This window comes from Coccinella septempunctata, chromosome 4 (genome assembly GCF_907165205.1).
Source record: "Coccinella septempunctata chromosome 4, icCocSept1.1, whole genome shotgun sequence".
Lineage (NCBI taxonomy): Eukaryota > Metazoa > Arthropoda > Insecta > Coleoptera > Coccinellidae > Coccinella > Coccinella septempunctata.
Window position 1 is genome coordinate 20,144,837 of NC_058192.1, and position 24,983 is coordinate 20,169,819.

The 24,983-nt window shown below is 35.5% G+C and overlaps 1 protein-coding gene and 1 long non-coding RNA gene across 2 annotated transcripts in view; one reads left to right on the forward strand and one right to left on the reverse strand.

Annotated features, from left to right (window-relative positions):
* The window catches only part of LOC123312610 (breast cancer anti-estrogen resistance protein 3 homolog), a 146,121-nt gene extending 144,376 nt beyond the window's left edge, over nt 1-1,745 (reverse strand). The window contains exon 1 of the mRNA XM_044897136.1: nt 1,729-1,745. Within this exon, the coding sequence (XP_044753071.1) occupies nt 1,729-1,730 (2 nt within the window). The 5' untranslated portion in view covers nt 1,731-1,745. The remainder of the gene's footprint in view (nt 1-1,728) is intronic.
* A 22,243-nt stretch (nt 1,746-23,988) lies between these two features.
* On the forward strand, nt 23,989-24,191 carry LOC123310671. Its single transcript, XR_006537393.1, has 2 exons — nt 23,989-24,069; nt 24,129-24,191. It is a non-coding gene; the product is annotated as an uncharacterized LOC123310671 (long non-coding RNA).
* Nucleotides 24,192-24,983: the final 792 nt, after the last annotated feature.

Consider the following 24,983-nt stretch of genomic DNA (forward strand, 5'->3'; position numbering starts at 1 on the left):
GCCGTTTGATTTGTAAACAACCTTGTTTCATGACATATCTAATATCCCAATATCCCACGTATCCAGAAAAAATTACACATGCACAAAGTGAAACACATGTACAGGACACTAGAAAGTATAAGGGCCATAAAAAACGCGCTTTTACTCTCCTGAATTCGTTAATTTTTCTTATCAATTCAAACGCTCTGGTCGCGGCAAACCCAGCAGGAATTAATTGTTAAACTAACCGAAAAGACGCTACACAATCTTATAAGTTTGACCCTTCACTCATAAATGGTAAGAAACAAACAAATCTGCAAGGGGGTATTCACCTCAAGTTACAGGACTGTCCCAAGTCAACCCAATCTACCGGTAACTAATTTCGCATCAAAATATCCATCGATAATGAAAAATAATAGTGGAAGAGGCAATGTGGATTTTTATCTCGAGAATATTATTCGTATCCGACACATTTCAAAGGTATTTAATAGTTATGTTGTTAATGTTTTGTTCGAAAAAGTATTAATTTTTGTTCAAACCAATGTGTTGATTTACCTAAGTATATCGTGAATTATAAAAACGTCACAAGTGTTTCAAAGCGATTGTAAATTTGTAGTAGAATTGAAATGGTATATTTCGTAGAAAAAACGTTGAAAATGACATAATTTTTTTTTGGAAATAAAGACTGCGGCTTCATTTAACGAACGACATTCTGGAAAAACTGTATCCGCTGCTTACGTTGTTGCCAAATTTGCAGCTACTGGTTCAGTCAGAAACAAAAGAAGGAGTGCATGAAGGAGACGAAGCGAGGGACGTGGCTATCATGGGTAATGTAGCAATGGATCCGACCTTTAGTACTAGGAAAATGTCCAATGTATCTGGTGTTTGATGCTCAACAATCATGAGAATCCTTAAGCAACATGAATTTCATCCTTATAAGATACAATTGGTTCAGAAACTGAATGAGGATGACCCCCAGTTGCCGATTCCAGTTCTGTGAAGTGGTCAGTGCAATGATTAACGGTAATAAAAAGTACATGTTGGATATCTGTTTTTCAGACGAGTGTTCATTTCACCTTAGAGAGAGAAAAAATTTATTTTAATGGCCATCGACCTGAGGTCCATTTTACCTTAAGAGGCTTAACTGTCGGTATTAGACAAATGAAAATCCAATATTATTTCCTGAGGTGCAAACTCAGCTTCCCCAAACATTGAATGTTTGGGAGGGTATTTATGGGAATCACATAATTGGTCCTTTTTTCATACCCGGTAATCTCACTGGCCAAATTTATTCAGATCTATTGTAAAACGCTATTTATCCAGCCCTGGTGCTAGTAGTATTGCAGAATGCAGAGGACCATAAAACGACCATTTTCCAACAATATGGCGAACCTCCTCATCTCGCTCAACTGAGAGTCAGTTCATAGATGAAAATTTTCCTCACGCCTGGATTGAAAGAAGAGGACATATTGTGTGGCCAACCAGATCACCTGATCTGGCTCCTCTAGACTTTTTTCTATGGGGTCACCTGAAATCCAAGATTTACGCTACCCCTGAGTCACTAGATGATTTGCGAACACGGATCATTAATGAATGACGTCAAATTGCACTAGAAATCACTCTTGTGGTGATAAAAGCCTTAATTTCAAAATATTCGATAGGTTAACCTTGAAGTGTTGCTCAGTGGAATTGATAGCTTGCGTACACCACTGCCGTAATTATTATTAAAATATCGTAAAAGACTCTCACATTTCTTCGAGAAAATTATAGGCATCGGGTAAACTGGATCTTCACAAAGTAGGTACTTGCAGTACAGATGCAATTGATATTATATAGGTGTAGACTGTAAGCAGGTTACCTGTGCCAAATACGTGTAATTACCACTGAAGGTCGTTTGCAGATTCCGAGAGTAGAATTTCAGGTTGGATGATGTGTTTATAATATTTCATCTGCATCAGACTCCAATCCACGTCATTTTGATTGATCAGGTAGGTTTGGGGATGGTTAGATAGGTACCCAGATTTTTTAGGTCGAGAATGAACTGGAGTAACTCAAGGTCGATTCAAGATTACATTCCCCATATCTGTTTATGCTTTCTAAAAAATTTAAAAAAAAAGAATCATGAATAATCTAAAGTGAACGACCTTAAGGCAACTACTCTGTATATGAGGCAATATGAAGAAAATATTGTTTGAATGTAATTTTCATAATCCACAGTAGGTAAGGCAGTTTTCGGGTAAATCAAGTACTTGTTTAAAAAATACCGCTCAGCCAGTGCAACCCTTGAGTACTTTTATTTTGACGAGATACTCGAAAAATGTCAGTCCTCTAAATATCGAGCACTTAATCTCTGCTCTCTGGATTCACATAGATGAACGATTCTTACCGACGCGTCATGATGCTTGATTTTGCTTTTCTCGTAAAGATCTAATTCCACTTTTTTACTTTAAATGTATAATTTCAAATATCTCTCATCTGCATCTAACCAATCAGCTCAATAATGAACCTACTCTCCTAAGACCAACATGGATATAAAAGTCTTCTTCAGTTTTTCACAAGAATTACTTCTGTAATGGACAGGAAAATATCCTGGGTACTGTTACTGCATACGCTTATCCAGGGCTTATGATTGCCCCTGCTGAGAAGTTGCTGCGAAAATTGAATAGTAATGGCATCAGAGAACCAGCACTTGAATGTGGTAGATAATCCTTCAAAAAACGCACTTAATTCGTGGATATTGAAAGTACTGTAATATTAATAGGTACATACTACAAAGGAGAATAGGTATGAAGAAATTTTCACATAATACGAGGATGTATTGATATCTAGTTAGCCTAGACCAGTTCCATGCATAAAAAAAATATTGTGTTACCATAGCTACGAACAATAACTCATTAGAAGTGTCAGTGTGAAATTTGAGGTCAAAAAAGTAAACCAGAGTTACGCAATAAATTAAAAGAAAGAAGAGTCCATGAAAAATTGGACTGCAAGCTTCAAAAGAGGTAAATTTTCCATTGAAGATGATGACCGATCGGGAAGGCCAGTTTCTGTATCAGTCCCCGAAAATATCGATGCAGTTCATGACATGATTTTATCAGATCGTCGAATTGGGCTGAAACGTATATCTGAAGCACTGAAAATTTCATATGAATGCGTTGATCATATAGTTCATGTCAATTTGGACAGGAGAAAAATTGCTGCAAAATAGATCGCCAAATGTTTGAATGTTGACCAAAAGGGTGCAAGGGTAGAAGCATCGCGTTCAATCTGTGCTCGATTTGAAAACGATGTAGACTTCTTAAAACGAATTGTTACTATGGATGAGACTTGGGTACATTTCTACGATCCAGAAACAAAGCAACAATTGATGGAATGGCGACACCCTGGTTCTCCAAGACCTAAGAAGTTTCGTTTCCAAAAATCTGCTGGAAAAGTTCTTGCTTCAGTTTTTTGGGATTGACATTGAGTAATCATGATTGATGTTTTGGATAAGGGTAGAACAATAACCGGAGATTACTATTCGACATTACTGACCACTCTACGGGAAAAAATTTAAGAGAAAACAAGCGGAAAGCTATTCAAAGGTGGTTTGTTTTTGCAGGACAACGCTCCTGCACACAAATCTCATGTTGCTATACAAAAAATTCGTGATTTAGGGTTAAGCACCAGATTGGGCTCCATCCGACTATCATCTCTTTCGCCAACTGAAAAAAAGTTTGAAAAGTCGTGAATTTTCTTCCAACGAGGAGGTAATAGAAGCTTTAGAGGTCTAGAGACGTTGCAGGTTCGCTGTAATAAATGTATCCAATTAAGAGGAGAATATGTTGAGTAATAAAATATTTTCACATTGAAAAATCAAAATTGGTTTCCAGGTGCCAGCTTTAGGGAGCTTTTGTATAAGCTGGCGCTGATCAGAAAATAAAATTATTTCGTTTTAGTAATTCGTCAAGTAATACCCTAAGAAAAGAGCATATTTCAGTGTTATAGATAACACTTATTGAAAAACACCAATCAATTCTAAAGTGTATGTCATTAAACACAAAATGCAGAAAAAAAGGAAGAATTCGAATTAAATATGCTTAGAAAAAATTAAGATTCTATGTACTTTTTGAATCGTAGGTATTCGGAAAACGATTAATATAATTTGGAAAACTGATTTCTATCTACACTGCCGTGAAATCAGTAGATTTCGTACTCTTCTTCAAATTTATAATCAGAACTATAAACTAGTCCAACGCTGCTGAGATCCCAGAAGCAACTTTTTTTCTATTAAAACTTTTCTAGAAACTTGTCAGTAAAAAAAATAACATATATATACTCACAAAAGGCCATCTAGAATTGAGCATAAAAAACATTGAAACAGTTGTAAAGAAATCTATTTTCAACTGTTGAACTTCAGAAACTTTTCGTCAGATGACTCTCAACCTCAAAAATTTTTTTTCATGAAAATTCTATCTAAGGTATCTTATAACAATTTATAAGATTTCAACGTTTTGGCTGATTAATCTCCAGTACTTCTCACTTATTCCAGAGTAAATCGAAATAGAGAATGTACTGATAAATTAATTGAGTGGCGCGAGAAATAACAGATGGCGCTCCAACCGCTACGAAGGCATCGCTATTACTTATAATGGGATGCAAATATGCTGTGAAGATGTCACTAGCTGTATCAAGTTAACAAATAAAATTGGTTAAAAACTTTTCGATCCATTAGAAAAATATTGATGAAAATTGCCAGCTCAAAAAAAAGAGAACAGATAACAATAACTGAGGACAGTGAGAAATTATACGGATACATCTCAGAGTCTTTGTATGATTCGATCTATTCATCTTTTTTCTGGACACTTTCGAGTTAGTCCTCCGAATGCCCAAGAAAATCAATCGCGAATCCTGAGCGATTCTTACGGCCTAGATGTGTGAGAATAAGGTCTGCAGATGCAGGTGCCCCAGTCATCCATCGTACAGACTTTGACATGGGGATTACATCGAAAACCCAAGCATCATAGATCTTTTTCTCATAGCTGTCTGGAGACCAAATCAGATTTTCGTTGAACAATCTCCCTGAGTATCTTTGTTTCATATAATATACCGCAATATCATCTGGATGATACAAATCTAAAAATAAACCGCTAGTGTCAGAAAAATAAGTATTTGAAAATTCACTCTAGTTTAGTTCTTCGAATATTTCAGAGCATTGTGATATAGGGCAAATAGAAAAACTGCAATCAGAGGGAAAACACTTCGTAGATAGTGGGTACATACACAGTCCTCTTAACTTGTGTTTAAGAGGGCTGTGGTACATAGAAGTTATATCCAGCTTGAGAAAAAGAGTTGGTAGACAATAGGGATATTTTCTTCAAGTCATTTGAGGAAGCCATTTTTCTGTATGGATTGAGATATATTCACGAGCTCATTATTTCCAAAAATCTGAAACAAAATTAAAATAGTCCGACAATTGGCATTATCCGATCTATAAGATTGAAAGATTTTTATCGTATTTTTGATGGATAGGTGAGGCATTTTCCGGAGATAAAGAGATGATCAGGCTCTATCAAAGGAAAAATTATCGAGGACATCACTGAATTGATTGAGAGACCATTGCAGAAAAGCTTTTTCAAGTACAATCGACTTACTTTACATTTTGAATGCATATGGAAATAAAGTGTGTCTCCTTTTTAAATCTTGTATCATATGCCGACGTGATTCACGAGATAAGTCGCAAATAGAAGTTTACACAGATTACTCAGTCCAAAAAATGCTCAAATCCCCACATCGTAAGTGAAAGTTGCTCTCCTGCACAATCCATACATATACTATTAGGTAAAAAGTCACACTATTTCGAGAGTAGTGTGTGGAACTCACTTTTTTTCCATTTTTCCTCAAATATCTCAAAAACTATGCTCTTCAGCGCAAATCGTAAACATAAATAAATAAAATTTTAATTGCAGACAAAATGGTGCTATAGTATCAAAAAAATTACTACTTTCACGACCCCTATAACTCTAGAATCATTCACTTCAGCAAGTGAATTTTTTTAGAATTGTAGGGGCTGTAAAAGTAGTGATTTTTCTTGTAGTAGTAGTGAAAAAACTACTAATTTTGGAGTTGGGAGAAACTTTCACTTTGAATATTGGGTTTTTGTCTATACTGTTGTACTGATAGGTTTCAAGAAAACTGTGAAAAATGTTGATCGCCAATCAACATTTCGAGAAGCTCTCTGTAAGTCTATATGTACCTCAATCTTGCATTTGCAACAGTTTATTAACCAGTAAGCACGACGTCTGTACATATATCCCTGCAGGCAGGAAGTATCAATATCAATTGGGCTAAAGTCTTGTAACTTGTAAATCAAGTGGTAAATAGAGAGGCGGTCGGTGAAAATGAAAACAAAGAGGCTCAATTACGTTGGCGCCTGACTCATTGTTTGGGTCAGACTTTTTTTGGTCTCGTCATTGTCTCTTATGTGTAGTAAATCCAGATTTGAGTACGGGTTGCAAGTTTTCTTGAGATAATATCTCTTGATTGACGATTAACTTTGGAGTGCACTGAAGCAACAGTTCTCGGTGATAAATCTTGATATGTATCCATCAGAAGATACCGGATTGAACTTGATGTCGACCTAATTTGGTTCACTTGAAGAATTCTCCTCCAATACCTATACCATAGCGGTTTTGATGAACGCTCTAAATTTTAAAATAATATTTCTACTTATCTACCTCTTCTTTTACTTTGCACTGTTTCTCCCAATTTGTCACTGAGTAGGTTTTCAACCTGGAAAATCAAGCATGGCTAGCAATTTTCAGGCCCATTGTTCAAATACTGAAATGTTCACGATCCTTTCATCTTTTGAAAGTAAAACTCAGAAGTAATAGTTATTTTCCACAACAACAACAAGTGCGGGTATAAAAGCATGGGAAAAAACTTTTATCCTTAGAAATAGTGCAATACTAATTTTTGGATTTGGACGATTTATTATTTTTTTAACATTCTCTCTAGGAAGGAAATCCATTGCAAGATTTGAACCTTATTCCCAACAAATACGTGAATATATTGTAAGAGATATAAACTTGATAACTTGATTTTGAAAATTGGAAGTTATATCATAATATGACTTGTTTTAATACTCAATATGCGATCTTTTGCTCATTCCTCTTACATTTTCACTGGTAAGAATCGTTATTCCATATACGTATATAATAATCCCTCAAAATAATTGTCGATGATTTCAAAAATATGAAATTTTGCGATACACGTAAACAGTCTACAAGACTAGAGTGTTATTAATGGTATTATTTTTCCAAGACTGTTCAATATAAATAGCGCCACATTGGTTAGAAGAAATACTGAACACAACATAATATTTTAATGTAGTATCTAGATGATTTTAATGCACACGGAATAAAGGGATACTTTTAATCCCTAATTTGAAGGACTAAAGTAGAATTTTTAATCCCCGAGGAACTAAAAGTACAAAAGTACTTATAATTTTTATAAATTCACTCATCTACTCATAGACTGTCATAGAGTACAAAATAAAGGCCCTTTATTATTGTTATTATTATAAAAAAAATTCATATTTTTACATTCTATTTTGTATTTACAATTATGTTCAATTGTCTGATAATTTTAATGAAATCCAGAGTGATAACTTTACAGTCTACCTGGTAAATGGTACAGTACAAGCTAAGCAATACTTTTAAACGCAGAATATCGACGTTCAAAATTCTATATCCTACTTGACAACGAAGATTTTTGAACGCACGTTAGTAGGTATTTAAAAATATAGGAATGTGAAATTGATATACAGGGTGAGTCTTTAACTCGTGAAAATATTTAAACAGTAGATTTTTGAAGTCGAAAGAAACACACTTTTTTCAGAATCAGTTCGTTTAAAAAGATATAGGTTGTTGAAAAATCATTGAAAAATGTTATTTTTTGTCCTCACAAACGGTTTTATCGAATTGAATGAATTTCGAGATAGAGTCTTATTCCATTCATTTGATGAATCTTTTTCGAGATCATCCGCGTCTTCCAGTTTTCTCCTTATGACCATTACGTACCATAAAAATAACAGAATTCAAAGAACCCAACTCTTGAAACTAAATTGGACGCTATCTAATGAATATTCGATCGTTTTGTAAAATAAAAGTATTCATCATATTTTCTCGTATAATGCGCCATTTTCGAGTAATTTGATGTACAAAAATACCCTAAATATCTTATTTTGGCTGAATGCCAAATGAAGATCCACAGATGTGTACTGTCACAAATTTAGCTAGTCATTTTGAAGGTAATTTTGTTGTTCTTGAGGTAGCACATCTCATTATGAACACTTAAAATAGCTATATCTTTTTATCAGGGCCGAATAGAAAAAAATGGTATAGGCGAAAAGTGTTTCTCTTGACCTCAAGAATCTACTGTTAAAATATTTGTACGAGTCAAAGACTCACCCTGTATACATATTATTAAACTCGCGTTAATAATAGCCTCCATAAAATTCTCTTTGAGTGATATGCCATTTTCATGGTGTTTTCTGGTTTTGAAATTGATTGATTGATTGTTCATCTGATAGAAACGATCATATAAAAGCCATTTCTATCTCCAATGGAATGACATAGTTAAATTAAATTATTTTCTCCTTCCTGTAGGTACATCTAGGGATCAACTCGTCGCCATTTCAGGGAAAGAAAGAAATTTCTCCACTACGATTGTTCGGTGACAATTCTTCAGATGTGAAATTGGTACAATCGAATTAGGAAAGAGCGAAAGATTGAAGCTCGACGGTGATTCACAGAAGTGGACCTTTATTAGATTTCCGCCGAATTCCGGATAAAAGCGTAGGCGTTTGACACCTGTGCTCCAGACTCAGCTGTTCAATCTGGCTTCGCTCGGAAAAAGCCGTAGAGCAATATGGATAGTGATCTAGGATTTTCGGTGACTTGGGCCTATAAAGGATGGATAGATGATATATCAACCTTCTTTTTGTTATTTCCCTCATCTTTTATTTACAGTTTCATATCTTTGTCGCTAAATGAGTTAATTCAAGGAATTTAAATCTCTATCAAAACACCTCATTTTCAATCCAAAATGGCAGATTCAAATAACTTTGAGAAAATCAAGAGTGTTACTGAGTTTATGGATACAAGTGAAACGATTTGAATTGAGCTAACCACATGCTATCATGTAGGATACAACAAGAAAAACCATTTTTGAGGTAGATAAAAAGGTACGTAATTATGACGGAGCCTAACCAAATGCAGCAGCTCTGCTAGGCTCCGATTGAATGTATTTACCAAACTCATCCAAATTGTCTGCCGCAGGACACTCGCAAAGGATGTGCGCAGGTGTTACGTCTTCCTCTAGACAAGGTCTAGCTAGGAATTTTTCGATGATACCAAAAATATGTAGGTTTGAGAAATTTCAAATTGGTTCTAGAGAGTTCTGGTTAATTTGCATAAACTTGGTGTTCGACTTAGGAATTTTCCTACAAGAGAGTCGAAGCCGCAGATTGCTATGCTTTAGTAATCAAGGACTAATATCCAGCTCCTGTTAAAGTGCTCCTTCACCAGGGGATTATGAACTACAATGATTGCTTTCAGAGGTTTCGGATCAGTTGGGAATGTTGGGATAACATCAATAGCATCTTCAGATGGGCGGAGGCAGGTATCTGGTGGACACAGCGTGCGTCTGTAAAGTCTGGATCGTCAATTTTGAATTTTACAGTTCAATTGAGATGTAATCTACCTTCTTTTGTGTATGCCAAATGATAATTTCAAGGTAAACACATTTCGTTGCCTTCTCAGATGTATTTTTCAATCTTACCCTTATTTTGTATGAGTTTCTTATGTCTTTTATCTTTTTATTTGCCATTTCTTGAAAAGAATAACTGTTGAAGAGCTATACCTATGAGAAACTATGGATTTTACGAAAGCGTAATATACAACATCAGATCTTTTTCATGAAAGCTGTTTTATGACGCCATGGGTCATTTTCTAAAATAAATGTTACTCTTTTTTAACGAATGAGTTTTCATATTCGTATTGCACTGGTTGAATGTGATTTGTACACAGCATGTTTCTTAATATTCCTTAAGTTATCTTTCATGAAGTTATTATTAAAACGGTATGGAAACCTTATACCTAGAGGCTGTTCTGTAACAACTTGAGTAATTTCTAAATATACAGGATGTTTCATTGAAAAAACCTTCGACATGTACCAGAGGTTGTTCAATGAGGTTATTGAAATGGACAAGGAATATTATATACTAGCTGACCCGGCAAACCTAGTTTTGCCATTTAAATTATTTCTAGGGTAGATAATAATAACTAACTCATCGTGATTGTGTGACAATGTGGCATATGAGTAAAGGAGACGTGCTGTGGATGATATTCCATAAACAAAAATGTGTCGAAAACCTATAAGTACTCTATGATTGCTCGATTGGTCGTAAGAAAAAGGAATGCCTTTTTTTTTGTTCTGTACAATTTTTTTTGGGAATATTTTGTTATATAAACTTTGCCCTAACAATAATAAACACAACAAAAAAAGAATTGTTCAATTTGGTGCGATCGTTTGAACAATAAAGCATTTTGAAGTAAACCATAGATCCTCTTTTATTAATATATAGATGTATATATTGAGGGGTCTTTGATGGTCCTCTATTTTCTTCTATAAAACCCGTATAAAGTGCGTATGTAACGGTAAAGAATTCGCGGCGTATGAATTCTCGAGTAAATTATCTAGAGAATTCTGTTGCTGTTGCAAACGGGCTTAATGAGGTATTAGATACCTGTATGGATTTTTATATCTTATATAGGTACATAATAATTATATTCATCATACATGTGGTAATACCCAGTATACATATTTGAATTTAGATATTCGGTAAAAAAAGCAACGTCTTGAATTTCGGGAAATGATCCACGTAGACATAGAACACTCTGTAAAGAGTCGGTATGGAATAAAATTCCGATTTTGGAGTCGGAATATTCAGCTTGAAATATCTTTGAAATATTATGTGGCACTACTACGCTTTCGTACTATTTCTTGTAATTTTTTACCCCAGTAAGAAAAATTATCATATAATTTTGAGCGCAAGACATGGTGATTGATTTCTTGTTTTTGGAGCATTTTTGAGATTAACAGATGGTGCACTGATGGTCCTATTCGTACTTCCGTATGTTAGGGTAAATTTAAGTATCAGCGTTTTGTTGTTCATGTTGTAACGCGACGATCGAATGTTATTTTTTTCATTACAGAATCCGAATAATCCGATCAGAAGATGGCCATCTCGACCCATTTTGGTACCATCTCCATTTCTAGTAGTTGTTATCGTCATTTATTATTCGAGAGCAAATAGCTCTGCCAGGAGCAGAGCATCAAAGATAATAAATCTCGAACTGGATAGCATCGTCGGAAATGGGAATACAGCAGGAGGCAACGACAAGACGGCCTAAGAAAATAACACCTGCCAGTTCACACCGTTAACGGACAAACCTCAGTGCTAAGATTTCACGATTCCTAGCGAGGTTCTTTCAGCAGATGCTGAAACATAAACATTTCACGTATTCCCGAGTGCTTAACTTTATCAACTGAGAAGGTGGATGCACCAAAAAGAGGAAGAATTCTCGAAAAAAAAGTTACGCTCTTTGCGTTGCGCTACAAATCCAAAATAATGCAGATTTGACTTATTCATGTTTGCAAATTTCAAAACATATTAAAGTTTATTTGCATTTTATATTTTACGACAATTTTCATGCTGAGCTAGTTGCTAGTTTCCACATAATATATTGAGCAAAGATTATAGATTAGAAAGATAGGAAACGCCCTCATATCTCTAGTACTAAAAACCGACTACATTTTGGCCAGTGAAAACACATTTGACAATGAGATGGCGCTGAAAACGTACTGTCAATACAGAAAAACTGCTTAATAACAGTTTTCTGTTTTATAATTGAAGGGCGCGAAATTCGAATTCTATTCCTTGTATTCCATTTCAATATCGATTTTGTTGAGACCGGAAAACCAACAGCCTGAGCGACAAAACAAAAGTATGGTTTAGTTTTGTGACCAGGATGTTAGTTTTCATCTGAACATTGTTTGTAATCAATTGAAATCAATGAAATACTCTGTTGGATATATTATATTTTTATTTGCAATTTATAAAAATTTCCAAACATTTTGAATTATGGACAAAGAATAGAGCTTCGACAGGACAACTCTTGTGATCTTAAACGTTAAAGGTGTTATTTCTGCACAATACGTTGTTTTGACATCATAAACTTGTACAATTTGTATAATTTATATCAGAAATTATTATGAACCAATATTCAATATACCATCATAGCATACACCTTTCAGTTACTCACATATTATTTACAGAATTTTCAGAACCACAATTTAGAAAAACTTTACAGAGGTATAATACAAGACCTGTATGTTAGCCCGTCAGTATAGTTTCTTTGTGCTTTTTATGATTTCTTCATATATTGTCTCTTTGTGGCACAATACTCAAATTGATAAACGAATGAACAAAACACTTACAGCAAGTTTCATGAAACTTTGACTTTCCAAACAACGATTTGAAAAACTTTGCATTTCTGAATATATTGAAGAAGTAGCAATTGGGAATCTTTGAATGAACGTTTAAAGGTCATAATTTCCCCTAAATAGGACTTTCATGCAAGGGATGCTTCCTGAATGACAATTTACGTGGATGAACAGTTCTCAATTGACTTCAGAATGACCGAGTCATATGTTACCAGTTTTAATACTCACATTCCCATTTTTTTTTCATTTGATCCACAGTTCTTCACCATACAATAATTTTCGAACGATATTTTGAGGTTTTCACCAAGAAATTTGACAAATATTTCAATAACCAGCAACTAAAATGAGCTTGATAAACAAAACACGGTAAGAGAATCAAAAGATTCAAAACCTCTTTGATCAAAATGGACATCTGAAATCTAACAAAATTTCATATGTTCCTGTAAATGTCCCTCGAATTAATATTTCAACCAGTCTTGGTGCCTTAAAAACACTTTTGAAACACAGATGGCGCTCACATCACTTTAGTCGCTTCGTTTCCTATCTTTCTACTCTATAATCTTTGGTGTTAAGCAATCCAAGACTCTCGAATATGTACCTACCTATACCTACTCTCTAAACAAGTGCTACCAAAAATTGTCCCAGCATATCCTATTGAAAGAGCTCAGGATCTCAGGAGAGGTCCCACATTGGTACCTCAGAGAAAAGATATGATAATAAACATACATAATAATTCTGACCCTGATGAACTCAGCTCCAATTGTGCAGTAAATTTGATTTTTTTTCCTTCTTTACGGCCGATGCAAATGGTTTCTGATACCTATAAGCTTTAAAGATCAGGAAAAAGATTGATTGGAGATAATTGAAAATATTGTTTTAAAAATTTCGCAATTGAGCAAAACAAATACTTATTTATAATTAGAGGATCCTCTAATGAAACGAAAACTGAGAAAATCTAAGTGAAGTTATTTTTATCCAAAAAAAAGTTATGAGAAAAAATATCCTAGAGGTTTTCCATTTCAACCCTTTTTGAACATACTTCAGGGTTGAAAAAAATCCAACATGTGTAATTTCATTGACATATTCATGTTTGGCATGTTTCGTGTCCTTAGCTTAATATACAGGAAAAATAAAATAGAAACACAAATTTTTTGGTTAATCTTCGGAGGGGTGTAACTTTTCCGGGGGGAGGTTTTCCAGAAAATGTTATATCAAATACCCATTTTATTTTTTCGGTGTCTGCAGATACACCTTGTATATCTTTTGGATATGAACTGAATGTCCAAAAAATTTAAATTTAGTATTTCACCACCTATTCTTGTGACTGTGTCCGTGACACCCCTATTCATTTTTAGAACCCAAGGCTCGTATAGTATCTGAAAAGTGAAAGGGTACCGAAAAATAATCACATATCACAAACGGAGCTGTCGAGAAGATTGGGGATCATAAATTAATTACTCAACAAGGAACTATTCGACCATCCCTGTACAAACTCACAGTTGGCCCTTTTCAAATCAGTCGAATTTAAACTTAAAAAAATGAAATCTTAATGTGGGTTTGCTTTTACGATTAACATCTAATGAAACGAACCATTTAGACCGGATAGTTTCGTTGGTATCTACCACCATGATCTACGAGAAAAAAACGAGATGCGGGAAACCGCTTCGGTTAATCAAAAACAGCTGAAAATTAAAAAGATAGTTACACTCGAATTAAACAATAATCAAATTATTGGGGAGGGGTCCGAGCTCCGTCAGTTCTGATGATGATTCGGACAGTGGGAGCTAAATTACTCGATTGAGAACGAAAAAAGTCCGATGACTGGCGTTTATCGGAGGGCTCGAAATGTCTGAGTTATGTACGTAGTTAGTGATTATGATCGTTAACTTTATGAAGACCGAATTGAGCAGTTATAGGATTATTGTTTTATATATAAGGTACTCGTAAATTCATTGTTGGACTTTTAGTTTAGATTGCCGCTACGTTTGATCAGGATTGATTGACAATGCAATGATTAAAAGAATAAAAGAATATGGTCTCGTCAATGAGATTTAAAGTGCATCAGGGAAGGTGTTTGCCAAATATACATAGAATACGAAACAATCAGTATTACTATCAATATTATTAATTATCAATTTAAGAAATCATTTCTAGGAATATATTTTTTTGTAAGGATAGGGTAACCGGCCTTCGAACAAGAAGTTGAGTGAAGCTGAGCGATACTATATAAGCTGAGCAAAGCTGAGCGATACTCTGTGGAGCTGAATCCACAGCTCAAACTGATAGATAATATCAGAAAAGAATATTAGAACACATAAATTGTTTTATAAAGGGCACTGGAAATTCTACGTTTGTTGAGCATCTGTTGAATGCAAAGCACAACTTCAACGGAAACTTCGAAATTTTACATATAGTAGCTAAACGTCGAAAATTGAATCTTTTACAAAGTTTAGAAATATAGAAATCAATAAATGTAAGTTATCGCCGGACTTAGTCAACGATAACTCCCCATCAATGCTTTCATTTTGAATATTTGTGTTCAACTAGTAGTATTTTTGTCAGTTTATTCACTAACATAAAATCAACAAGAAAAAATTATAAAATTTGGATGTAAATAAAGGGAAAAAATAAAAACTCCGTCGAAATCTAATAGTTGGGGAGCCGACGATGTTATATCGGGATTTACTCGAGCGTCGTGGAGACCTAGTGGATTTTGAAGATTAGATGGTAGAAAGAAAAAAAGGTTCTATGATGTATGTATGTATACTTTCAGCGGTCTGCAGGGTCTCAAAGATGTAAAAAAAAATCGTCAGGTGTACATACTCGAGCGTGTCAGATTAAGATACTGTATATGCTCTACGTGTCTCTGATAATGAATTCATGCTTATCTGACAGTTAGCGCGGTGGGACTGGCCGTACGGAAGAGTTGAAAATGGTAAAAAACAAAATTCCAGCGTGCCAGATTTTTGGAGGATATGTTAATTGGACCCAAAAGGAAGCTACTTTTCAAGGAATTGACAATTTGGACGTGACGCAAGGTCACAGCGGTCCTTTGAAAATGTAAAAAAAATTCGTTACTTGTACATACTCGAGCGTGTCAGATTTTCATACAGATGGTTAATCTGTAGACGTGTTGACCCATTAATCTGACTCTAATCAGGGGGGGGTTTTCTCAATCTGACACTTTGAAGTTGATAAAAATCCCTTTTTTTCGAATATTTCCCTCCCTGTACCTCTAATAGTTTTTGTATTCATTATGAAAGTTGTAGATAATAAAATTCTACACAATTTTTGTCTGAAGCAATTATACATACTCTTAACCATTCTGCTGTCTGTGACTGAACCTTAGAATGTACTATTTTCCAACGAGTGAATTTTCGCTTCAGCATGTATCGCTAAACACCTCGCATTAATCGCCATACATCTCAAAAACGTTTGAACGTAAAAAAAATCGCTCGGGACAAAATTTGTAGAAAATGTTATGCTCTACAACTTTTATAATAAATGCGAAAAAGATTTGAAGCCCAGGAAAGAGGTAATTCAAAAAAACTGATTTTTGTGACCTTTATGGCTAATTATCCGTTATTCTTGAATCATTAGCTTCAAAATAAGAAAAAACGCCACCGCGCACGAGAATGAACAAGTGACGTTTTTTTTGCAACTTTGGCGCCCTCTCACACATTTTCGACACGCTTAAATTGTCAGATTAAGAGAATATATACTTTTCAACATGTAGGTAATAAACGTTTTTTTTTACTGTTCTGTCCTTGACAGTTCCTCCTATATACAGGTCTAATTTTTGGTAGAGGTACTCTACAGGGTCCAAAGTATCTCCCCTTATATTAATCTGCCACGCTCGAGTAACCGAATTTCCCTCTCGGGCTCCCCAACTCTAAGGGAAGATGATAGTTTTCGATAACATCGAGGAATATAGATTTTATTATAAACTAATAGAAAGTTCGATATTCTATATTTTTAACGACCGATCCTCTGATTGGTATACTTGTTTCGTAGTTGCTCTGAACGTTTCTGGAGATTACCATTACTCGCTCTGGTCCGATTTGTACCTACCCCGAGATTTTTTTATATGTTCTTAAAACTACCTTTACCCCTTCTAGATTTTTAGGAGTAAAGTTAAATGCTTGCTTATACATATATTTCGTACGGTACAAAATATTCCAGTTAACCTTCATCCACCTGAAGATGTTATTGTGATAGCGAAGAAGGTTCCATTTGGTTCACCGATGGCTCTGTGATGCCCACAGGGACTGGAGTGGGAATTGTATGATCTCGTTTCAATCTGTCCATCCCCTAGGGAAGGATTGTTCCATAGTACAGGCTGAACTGTATGCTGTTCAAGTCTGCACTCTGGAGAATACCCACAGAGTATCCCGTTAAACACATCTATATTTGTTGTGACAGTCAAGGAATCCTGAAATCCTTTTCTGAGGAAAGGGTTAACTCACACTTAGTAGAGGAATGCAGTGAGGCTCTGCGACTGCTGGGCTCTGGTAGCATTCGAATGGAACTTCCTGAAAGAGAGAAGGCAGACATACTTGCTAAGCAAGGGGCCCGCTCAGCTTTTGTTGGTAGTAGACCAGCGTTACCCATTTATCAAGAACTTCTATAATAAATGGCTAGACAAGAAATTTTACTTTGAATGGAGCACGAGAAGTGGTCTGAGGCAGTCGAGGCTTCTCATCGAGAGACCGTGCTCTATGCCTGAGGTCAAAAAACTCCTGGTTAGAGAGGAGTCATCATAGGAATCGTGGTGTTCCTAGGTGTGCCATCCTTAACTGTACAAGGTTGCTGCAGATGAATAGAATGTGTTCAACAGTTTCATCAGTGCTCCTGCACCAGCGGCACAAGAAACAGCCGGTCAGTCCCATTCTATTTAACTGTTTGTTAATCAGATGGACAGTCGTATTGCTCCAGTCACCAGACTCAGCTATTTGCTCTCAAAAGCCAGGAGTTTTTTGACCTCAGGCATTGGAGAACGCTCTCTCGATGAGAAGCCTCGACTGCCTCAGACCACTTCTCGTGCTCCATTCGAAGGAAGTTTTCCTGTCTAGCCATTTATCGACTTGTGGCATTTTTGTCCACGTGTCTCAGGGCTTGAGTCTCTCCAGCTACAAGCGGATGAGCAATGGCCTCAGTAGAACCGCACTTAGAGGAAGAAGAAGAAGAAGAAGTGATAGCGAAAAACGTGTCGTGGTTTAAAAACTCATTTTTGTGAAAATCGTATAATATCTTTTAAGTTCAATTATGGATTTTCATCAAGTATATCTGCCACCTCAATCTTATAATCATAAAAATAATGTTTATTCAACTATTGACACAATAAATAGAGTAAATATATTACAGAGGTAACTTATTTTGAGTTTGGTTATCTCTTCGTAACATAATCCCTATTTTTCCACATCAATCCTTCCTGGAGATCCTCTACAGTCGTGATACAGTTACAGTTTCCACTATCCGATTCATTTCGCTGAATTCCAGCAAATTGAATCCGCCCATTATTCATTCGGCTCAACTGAATTTCAGTCCATTTAGAGGACAAGACAAATTAACGACCATTCTGCTGGACCTGCGGTGAAGAAATCGTGTATGGTTGTATAAAATAGGGCCAACTAACTGCTGTAGTTAAACGAGGTTGAAGAAGAAGATTTAAAGCCGGGCCTTACATAAAATAGCCGGTAATTGAAGTGACGAAGCGCCTACTCGACCCTTAAACCTTTGTTATGTTAAGTTGGCCCCACTCACAAATTGTGTCACGATGTGAGCTTGGGGCTCTCTAGATGGTAATTTTATGTAACTACGCAGATCATTTCCGGAGAAAAACCATTTTGAAACTGAAAGTTTCATCTGTGGGAATCTATAAAGGGAAGGAAAAACAACATCATATGAATATTCAAATGAAAATATGTACCATGATGACATTATTGCATGTCTCATGTTTGATGGCTATCGAAAACGAATCATTGGCCATAAATATTCGATAGTTTGACAAATATAAGGCCATCTTTATCAATATTAAGAATGATCTTCCATCAAATATGGACATAAGCATGTTATGTTTATGTTTTTAAGAACCCTAGTACACCGCACTGTGCTGGTTTGTAGTATTGATGCCCACAAGGGTCTCGTTTTCGAGACGAGACTTTATATTGCATTGATGAAACGAGACAAGACTTTTCTCGGTCTTGTCTCGCAGAGGGTTCGTAGTTTCGTAAATATTTTGAACAATCTAACAATAAATACGATGAATTGGAGATAAAATTCTTTATAGATACAAAAAAGTCAATTAGAAATGTCGAAAAACAACAATAATCTGAGTTCAATCATAGGGTTGCCACCAAATTCGAATGAGTGTGACAACATAAAATTAGCCAGTAGGAATCAAAGAAAACATCCATAAATAGGTAGAATTAATAGAATTATTTTTCAATCAACCTGGAGTAGGTATATGTATATAGTATGTACCATTCATCAAAAGCCGCGTACACATCTGAGCAGAATAGCCGAATGAGCACATCGCGCCGAATCGGCCGAATGAGCATTCAGATGTGGACGGACCTAACACACCGCACCGAACGCGCTCATGTTACGCGGAGCCGATCCGCAATTTGTCGGTCCATCAAAGGAAATTCGTGCTCAGTGTGGACGGGTTTATTTGACATCTTTTCCTCGAACCGAACGCACACTTTTAAATATGGATTTCTCGCAAGAAATTTTGGAATTTAATAAAAGAGTATGAAAACCGCCCAATTTTGTCGCCCTCACGTTGAATGTCGCTCAATAAAAAAGTGCTGTTGAGGCTACGGTCTCGCCTTCTTTGTAGATATAATTGTTAAGACCAACTAATACGCCGTCGTCTCTACTTCTTTAGAACATGGAATGATTCTTTTTTTCTAGGTTTACATCGTTTACGTTCGTAAGCACTGAACTGACACATCCGTTGGAGCCGCTCCGAACAGATGCTCATGCTGTTCGTGCGTCGGAAAGAAAAATTGTCCGCATAAACGCTCATTCGGTGCGGCCTGCTCATTCGGCTATTTTGCTCAGATGTATACGCGCCTATAAATTAGAAAGATAGGAAACGCCCTCATATCTCTTGTACTAATAATCGACTATATTTTGGTCTGTGAAAACACATTCGACAATGAGATGGCGCTGAAAACGCACTGTCAATACAGAAAAACTTCTTAATAACAGTTTTCTGTTTTATAATTGAGGGGCTCGAAATTCGAATTCTATTCCTTATATTATAATACAATATCGATTTTGTTAAGATGAAATACGGTGTTTGGTGTGCTATATTTTTATTGGCAATTTATAAAAAAATTACAGAAATTTAAACTTATGGACACCAAAAAGACCTTTGAATAGGACAGAAAAGTATATTGTCATCAGCTATACATCAAAGGTGTTATTTCTGTACAATATGTTGTTATTAATAATATTAATATGTTGAATTAATATACTTTGCTGAATTTGTACCGGGTGGGCAAAATTGGTGATACCTGAACTCCAACTTTTTCAACCCAACGAGATAGAGGAACCTGCATGGCACATTACCGTCGTCTTTTTTCGAGAAACTAATAATGCCATCAACTGTTAACTCTATTTTCTTTTGTTTTTGAGTTATAGGCAAAATTAAAATTTCAACTTTGGTCATTATCTCCGTTTCTGTTTGAGCTAGGATGTTGAAATGAAAACATTATGCAATATACAATAGCTGTTGATATAGTTGTACTCAAGAGTGTCTGAAAAGTAGGTACTCTTTGCTTTGGTCTCTGCTGAAATGGTTTGATGGTGAAAAATTTTGCCTACATTTTGGGGATTAACTTTTGAATTTGTCATTCATTATTATCATTGGTTCGTATGAAATGCACGATGGATAATTTCCTTGAATTGTCTTCCTCAATAGCTTCTACAGTTGTTATCGAAAGGGCGGATTGGGATCATACAATTTAAAGTATCAATTTCAAATAGGAAAAATATGCACGAGAATCCTAGGAGACCTAGGAGTAGAGGTTCGATTTCCTCAAAGTTGCTGCTCCATCGTTTTCGCTAGATGAAAAAACAGGGAGAATTCCCTCACAAATGCCAATCCGCTCAGCCGTTTAATATACTGCGGTCATTAATTCAGCTCCCAACTCTTTCTTTCCTGCTTTTCACCCCACAGCTGTTAAGCCCCCATAACAATGATACGGCTGAAGTTGCCCCTGCTGAGCGGTAAAAGAAACATTGAATATTTAGTTGGATCTGTCCCAACAATGAGCTCGAGAGCTCACGAAGGGGAGGTCGAAACGTATGTGGGGATAAAATGAAACAAGTGAATGCCGGCTTCACGCGACATTAACCTGTTGTTAGATCCAAGAACACTCGCATTGTGTGGGATTAATTCTCATGGCTAGCGAAGTGAGCAATTCCGCAGAAAACTTTTTGTTTATCATCCGAACATCGTACGTTTCTCAATCTTTATTCATTTGTAATATGACGAATTGTTCACGAGGAGTCGAGGAATAATCGTCAAACAATCATTTCTCAGTTGGGTTGATCCGGAAGCTTTTGAGAAAATAACCCAATGGCAAAGAAGTTTCAAATCCCAAATTTATATCGGAAATCCTCAAATCTTCACGACGATATATACGAGGCCCGTAGGTACTTAATCCACCAAATTATTATTGATACTCACCAAAAAAACAAGTCTCGTCTAGTCTCGAGTCCATGGAGTCCAGCAAGAGTCTCGTATAAATCTCGTTTGCCTCTTCGATTTTCATCTATTTGAGGGGACTTCTGATCATCAGACTCGAACAATTGGTTCACACACTTTTCTGAAGCACTGCCAATTCAGAACGCAGCTCTTTCAAGCAAACATTTGATATGCAAGTTTTAAAATCATAAAATTTTTTTTCATGAAAATGTCAGAGATTGGGGATGCAGAAGGCATACAACCTTGCGAGGAGTACAAGTATTTGGGAGTGAAGTTCGACACAAGCGGCACAGATGACAATGAGAGTAGATCTAGAGTAACAGCGGCAAGAAAAGTGATTGGCTGTTTGAATGGAATACTGTGGAGCAAAAACATAACTAGATCACGAAAGTACAACATCTACAATACAATGATCAAAAGCCAATTAACATATGGGTCCGAGACATGGAGACTGACAGAAAGAAATAAGAAGAGGATAGAAGCTGCAGAGATGGATGCGTTGAGGAGATCGGCTAAAATATCAAGAATGCAAAGAATAAGAAACCAGGAAGTACGTAATCAAATGGGAGTAGAAGGCACAATCATGGATGATATAGAGAGAAAACAACTGATCTGGTATGGACATGTTCAACGGATGGGACAAACACGATTACCGAAACAAATAATGGAGTGGATACCAAATATAAAAAGACGAAGAGGAAGACCAAAGAAAAACTGGTTGGAGGGAATACGAAAAGCAATGAGCGATCGAAACTTACAAATAGGACAATGGGAAGATCGCAAACAATGGAATCTAGGCATCGGACAACGTCGTCGCGCGTTTTAAACCGATATATATATATATATATATATATATATATATATATATATATATATATATATATATCGATGTGCTGGATGATAATCGGTATTATAGACTACTTCAAAGAGATCCTACTTCATCGTTTCAAACTAAGGCTAATGCGATAGTAAAAAATTTAGTGGATAAGAAGTATATTTCAAAGGAACAAGGTAAGATTTTACATGAGTATAATGGTGTTCCAGCTAGGTTTTATGGCCTACCGAAGGTCCACAAACCTGTCCTTACTTTGCGTCCGATTGTGTCATGTATAGATACCCCTACTTCTCATCTTTCAGAGTTCGTAACATCAGTGTTGACCAATTCAGTAGATAATTCTAATAATAGATATTATGTTAGAGACAGTTTTGAGTTTTCTGCCATGTTTAATGATTTCCAATTACCACCGAACTACAAGTTAATCAGTTTGGATGTTGTATCCTTATATAGCAACATTCCTCTTGACTTGGTAATAACTGTCATAGAACATAATTGGGATTCAATATCAGCACATACAGATATACCAATGGGCGAGTTCATAAATATCCTGAAGTTTCTTTTTGAGTCCAATTATTTCGTCTTCGATGGAAAGTTTTTTTTGCCAGATATTCGGATCACCCATGGGGATGAAATTGAGTCCCATTATTGCGAGAATGGTGATGGACTACCTGCTTGATGCTGTAATAGCTTTGATACCATTTTTGATCCCTATCATAAAAAAATATGTTGATGACATATTTTGTGCGGTTCCTGCTGATCAGATCCAGTTCGTCCTTGATAGTTTTAACAGTTTCAATCAGCATATTAAGTTCACAATAGAGGAGGAAACAAACAATTCTGTTCCCTTTCTTGACACAAGAGTGATAAAAACAAGTGATAATAAATTAAAGATTGATTGGTTCAGAAAGAGCAGTAGCTCTGGTAGATATATCAACTTCTTATCAAGTCATCCTCTGAAACAAAAGATTAATCTGATTATTGGTATGAAAGAGAGAATCAGGAGAATTTCTCATCCAACTCTCCTAATGAAGAATTTGAAAATCTTTTATGATTTAATTGTAAAGAACGGATATCCTAGAGCAATGTGCAGCAAATTAATTTTTAATACATCTGCACGATTGCAATCGGGTGATATGTCACAAAGTTTGGGTGATGCAAGAGGTGGTGGAAACGGATCTCAACTCGAAGTCTCAACACCAATTACTTATGCATCTTTACCAGCTATACCTGATGTTACTCATAAGTTGATCAATCTGTTAAAGGAACCTAGTTTAAAAATAGCAGTAAAGAATCAATTTAGTATAGCCGGTCTTTATTCTACTGTTAAGGATAAGATTGATAAAATGAAGATGAGGGGAGTTGTGTATCATGTTCCATGCTTGTCATGTAATTTAGGCTACATAGGCCAAACCTCCCAACAAGTTAAGAAGAGACTTACTCAACACAAAAGCGACATAAAAAATCCCAAAAAAATTTGTGCTCTTGCTGAGCACTGTAGAAAAACCAAACATGTAATGGATTATAACTCGACTAAGATATTGGAGTTCGAAAGGAATTTAAACAAGCGATCGTTCTTAGAAATGTTTCATATTAAAGGAACCAAAAATGTGATGAATTCTAGAAAGGACATTGAAAATATCAGTAATATATATTCCTTTTTATTTACATACAGACATAATAATGTTGTCCGAGATGTGTCAGTTGATTCTGGTTGATATACAAAGAAAAAGAATTATTCATGTATTGTATCATGTGTTCTGTGATGTAACCTCAATTGTATTGTTTCCGCCAACGTTGCATATGTGCAATTTTCGTACTTCTTTCTGAATTTTAGGAAATTTGATTTTGGAATATATTTCTTTTACTTTTAGTGCCTAACAATTCTATTCATATGGCTTTTCGCCTGTTGTGATATATGTTGCCTTCTGCTGACTACTTGTTGACTTGTTTTGATGCTAGAAATAGTTTTAACCTCGACTATTCAGTAAGTCTCATGTTGATGTGTTATACATTGTATTATAACATATTATTATTACCTTGTAGAGTCCTGAAGAAGGCTCAGACATGAGCCGAAACGTCGACGATGAATAAATGAGTTTCACATAATTGCAGTCCTTTCTCATCCAATAACCCGTTATTGATATAGATTCATATATATATATATATATATATATATATATATATATATATATATATATATATATATATATATATATATATATATATATATATATATATATATATATATATATATATATATATATATATATGAACCCGTAGTTCGTTGTTACCTCCGTTAAGTTCATTGGGCGACCTGACCTCCGGGTGAAGGAGTTTTTTAATTGGAATAATTTTTGCTTATATATGTAGAGGGGAAGGTAAATAACAGGGGTACCTAAAGAGGGGAAAAGATTTTCATTGAAAAATTTTTCTTTAAACGAATCAGACCTTACTACCTCCGCATATATTTCTTATTAGTAGTGCGCTCTCACCTCCCGCAACGTTGTCAGATTTCAGGAGGACAGAAAGTAGGGCAGCTAAAATTCTACTCATATACAGCTGCTCTTCCAATTCATTCACACATACTGAAACCTGTAAATAGTTCGAGAACGATACTGATATTAAAAAACTTCATACGCTAATAATTGATTGATAAGGATTCGGAGTAAATGAATTTGGACAGAAATTATTATCTTTTCTTCATGAATATCAACAGTTTTGAATAAGTATGCTATGTCTACGATACTTCGTCCGATAGGGGAGTTTAATACCGTATAGGTCCTAAAATGAATGATACATGACAATGAAATTTTTCTTTACATATGAGATTAATTCCAAAGACAATTTTACCGAATTTGTTCTGGTATGAAATAGTTATCTAAATTTTGGGCATTATAT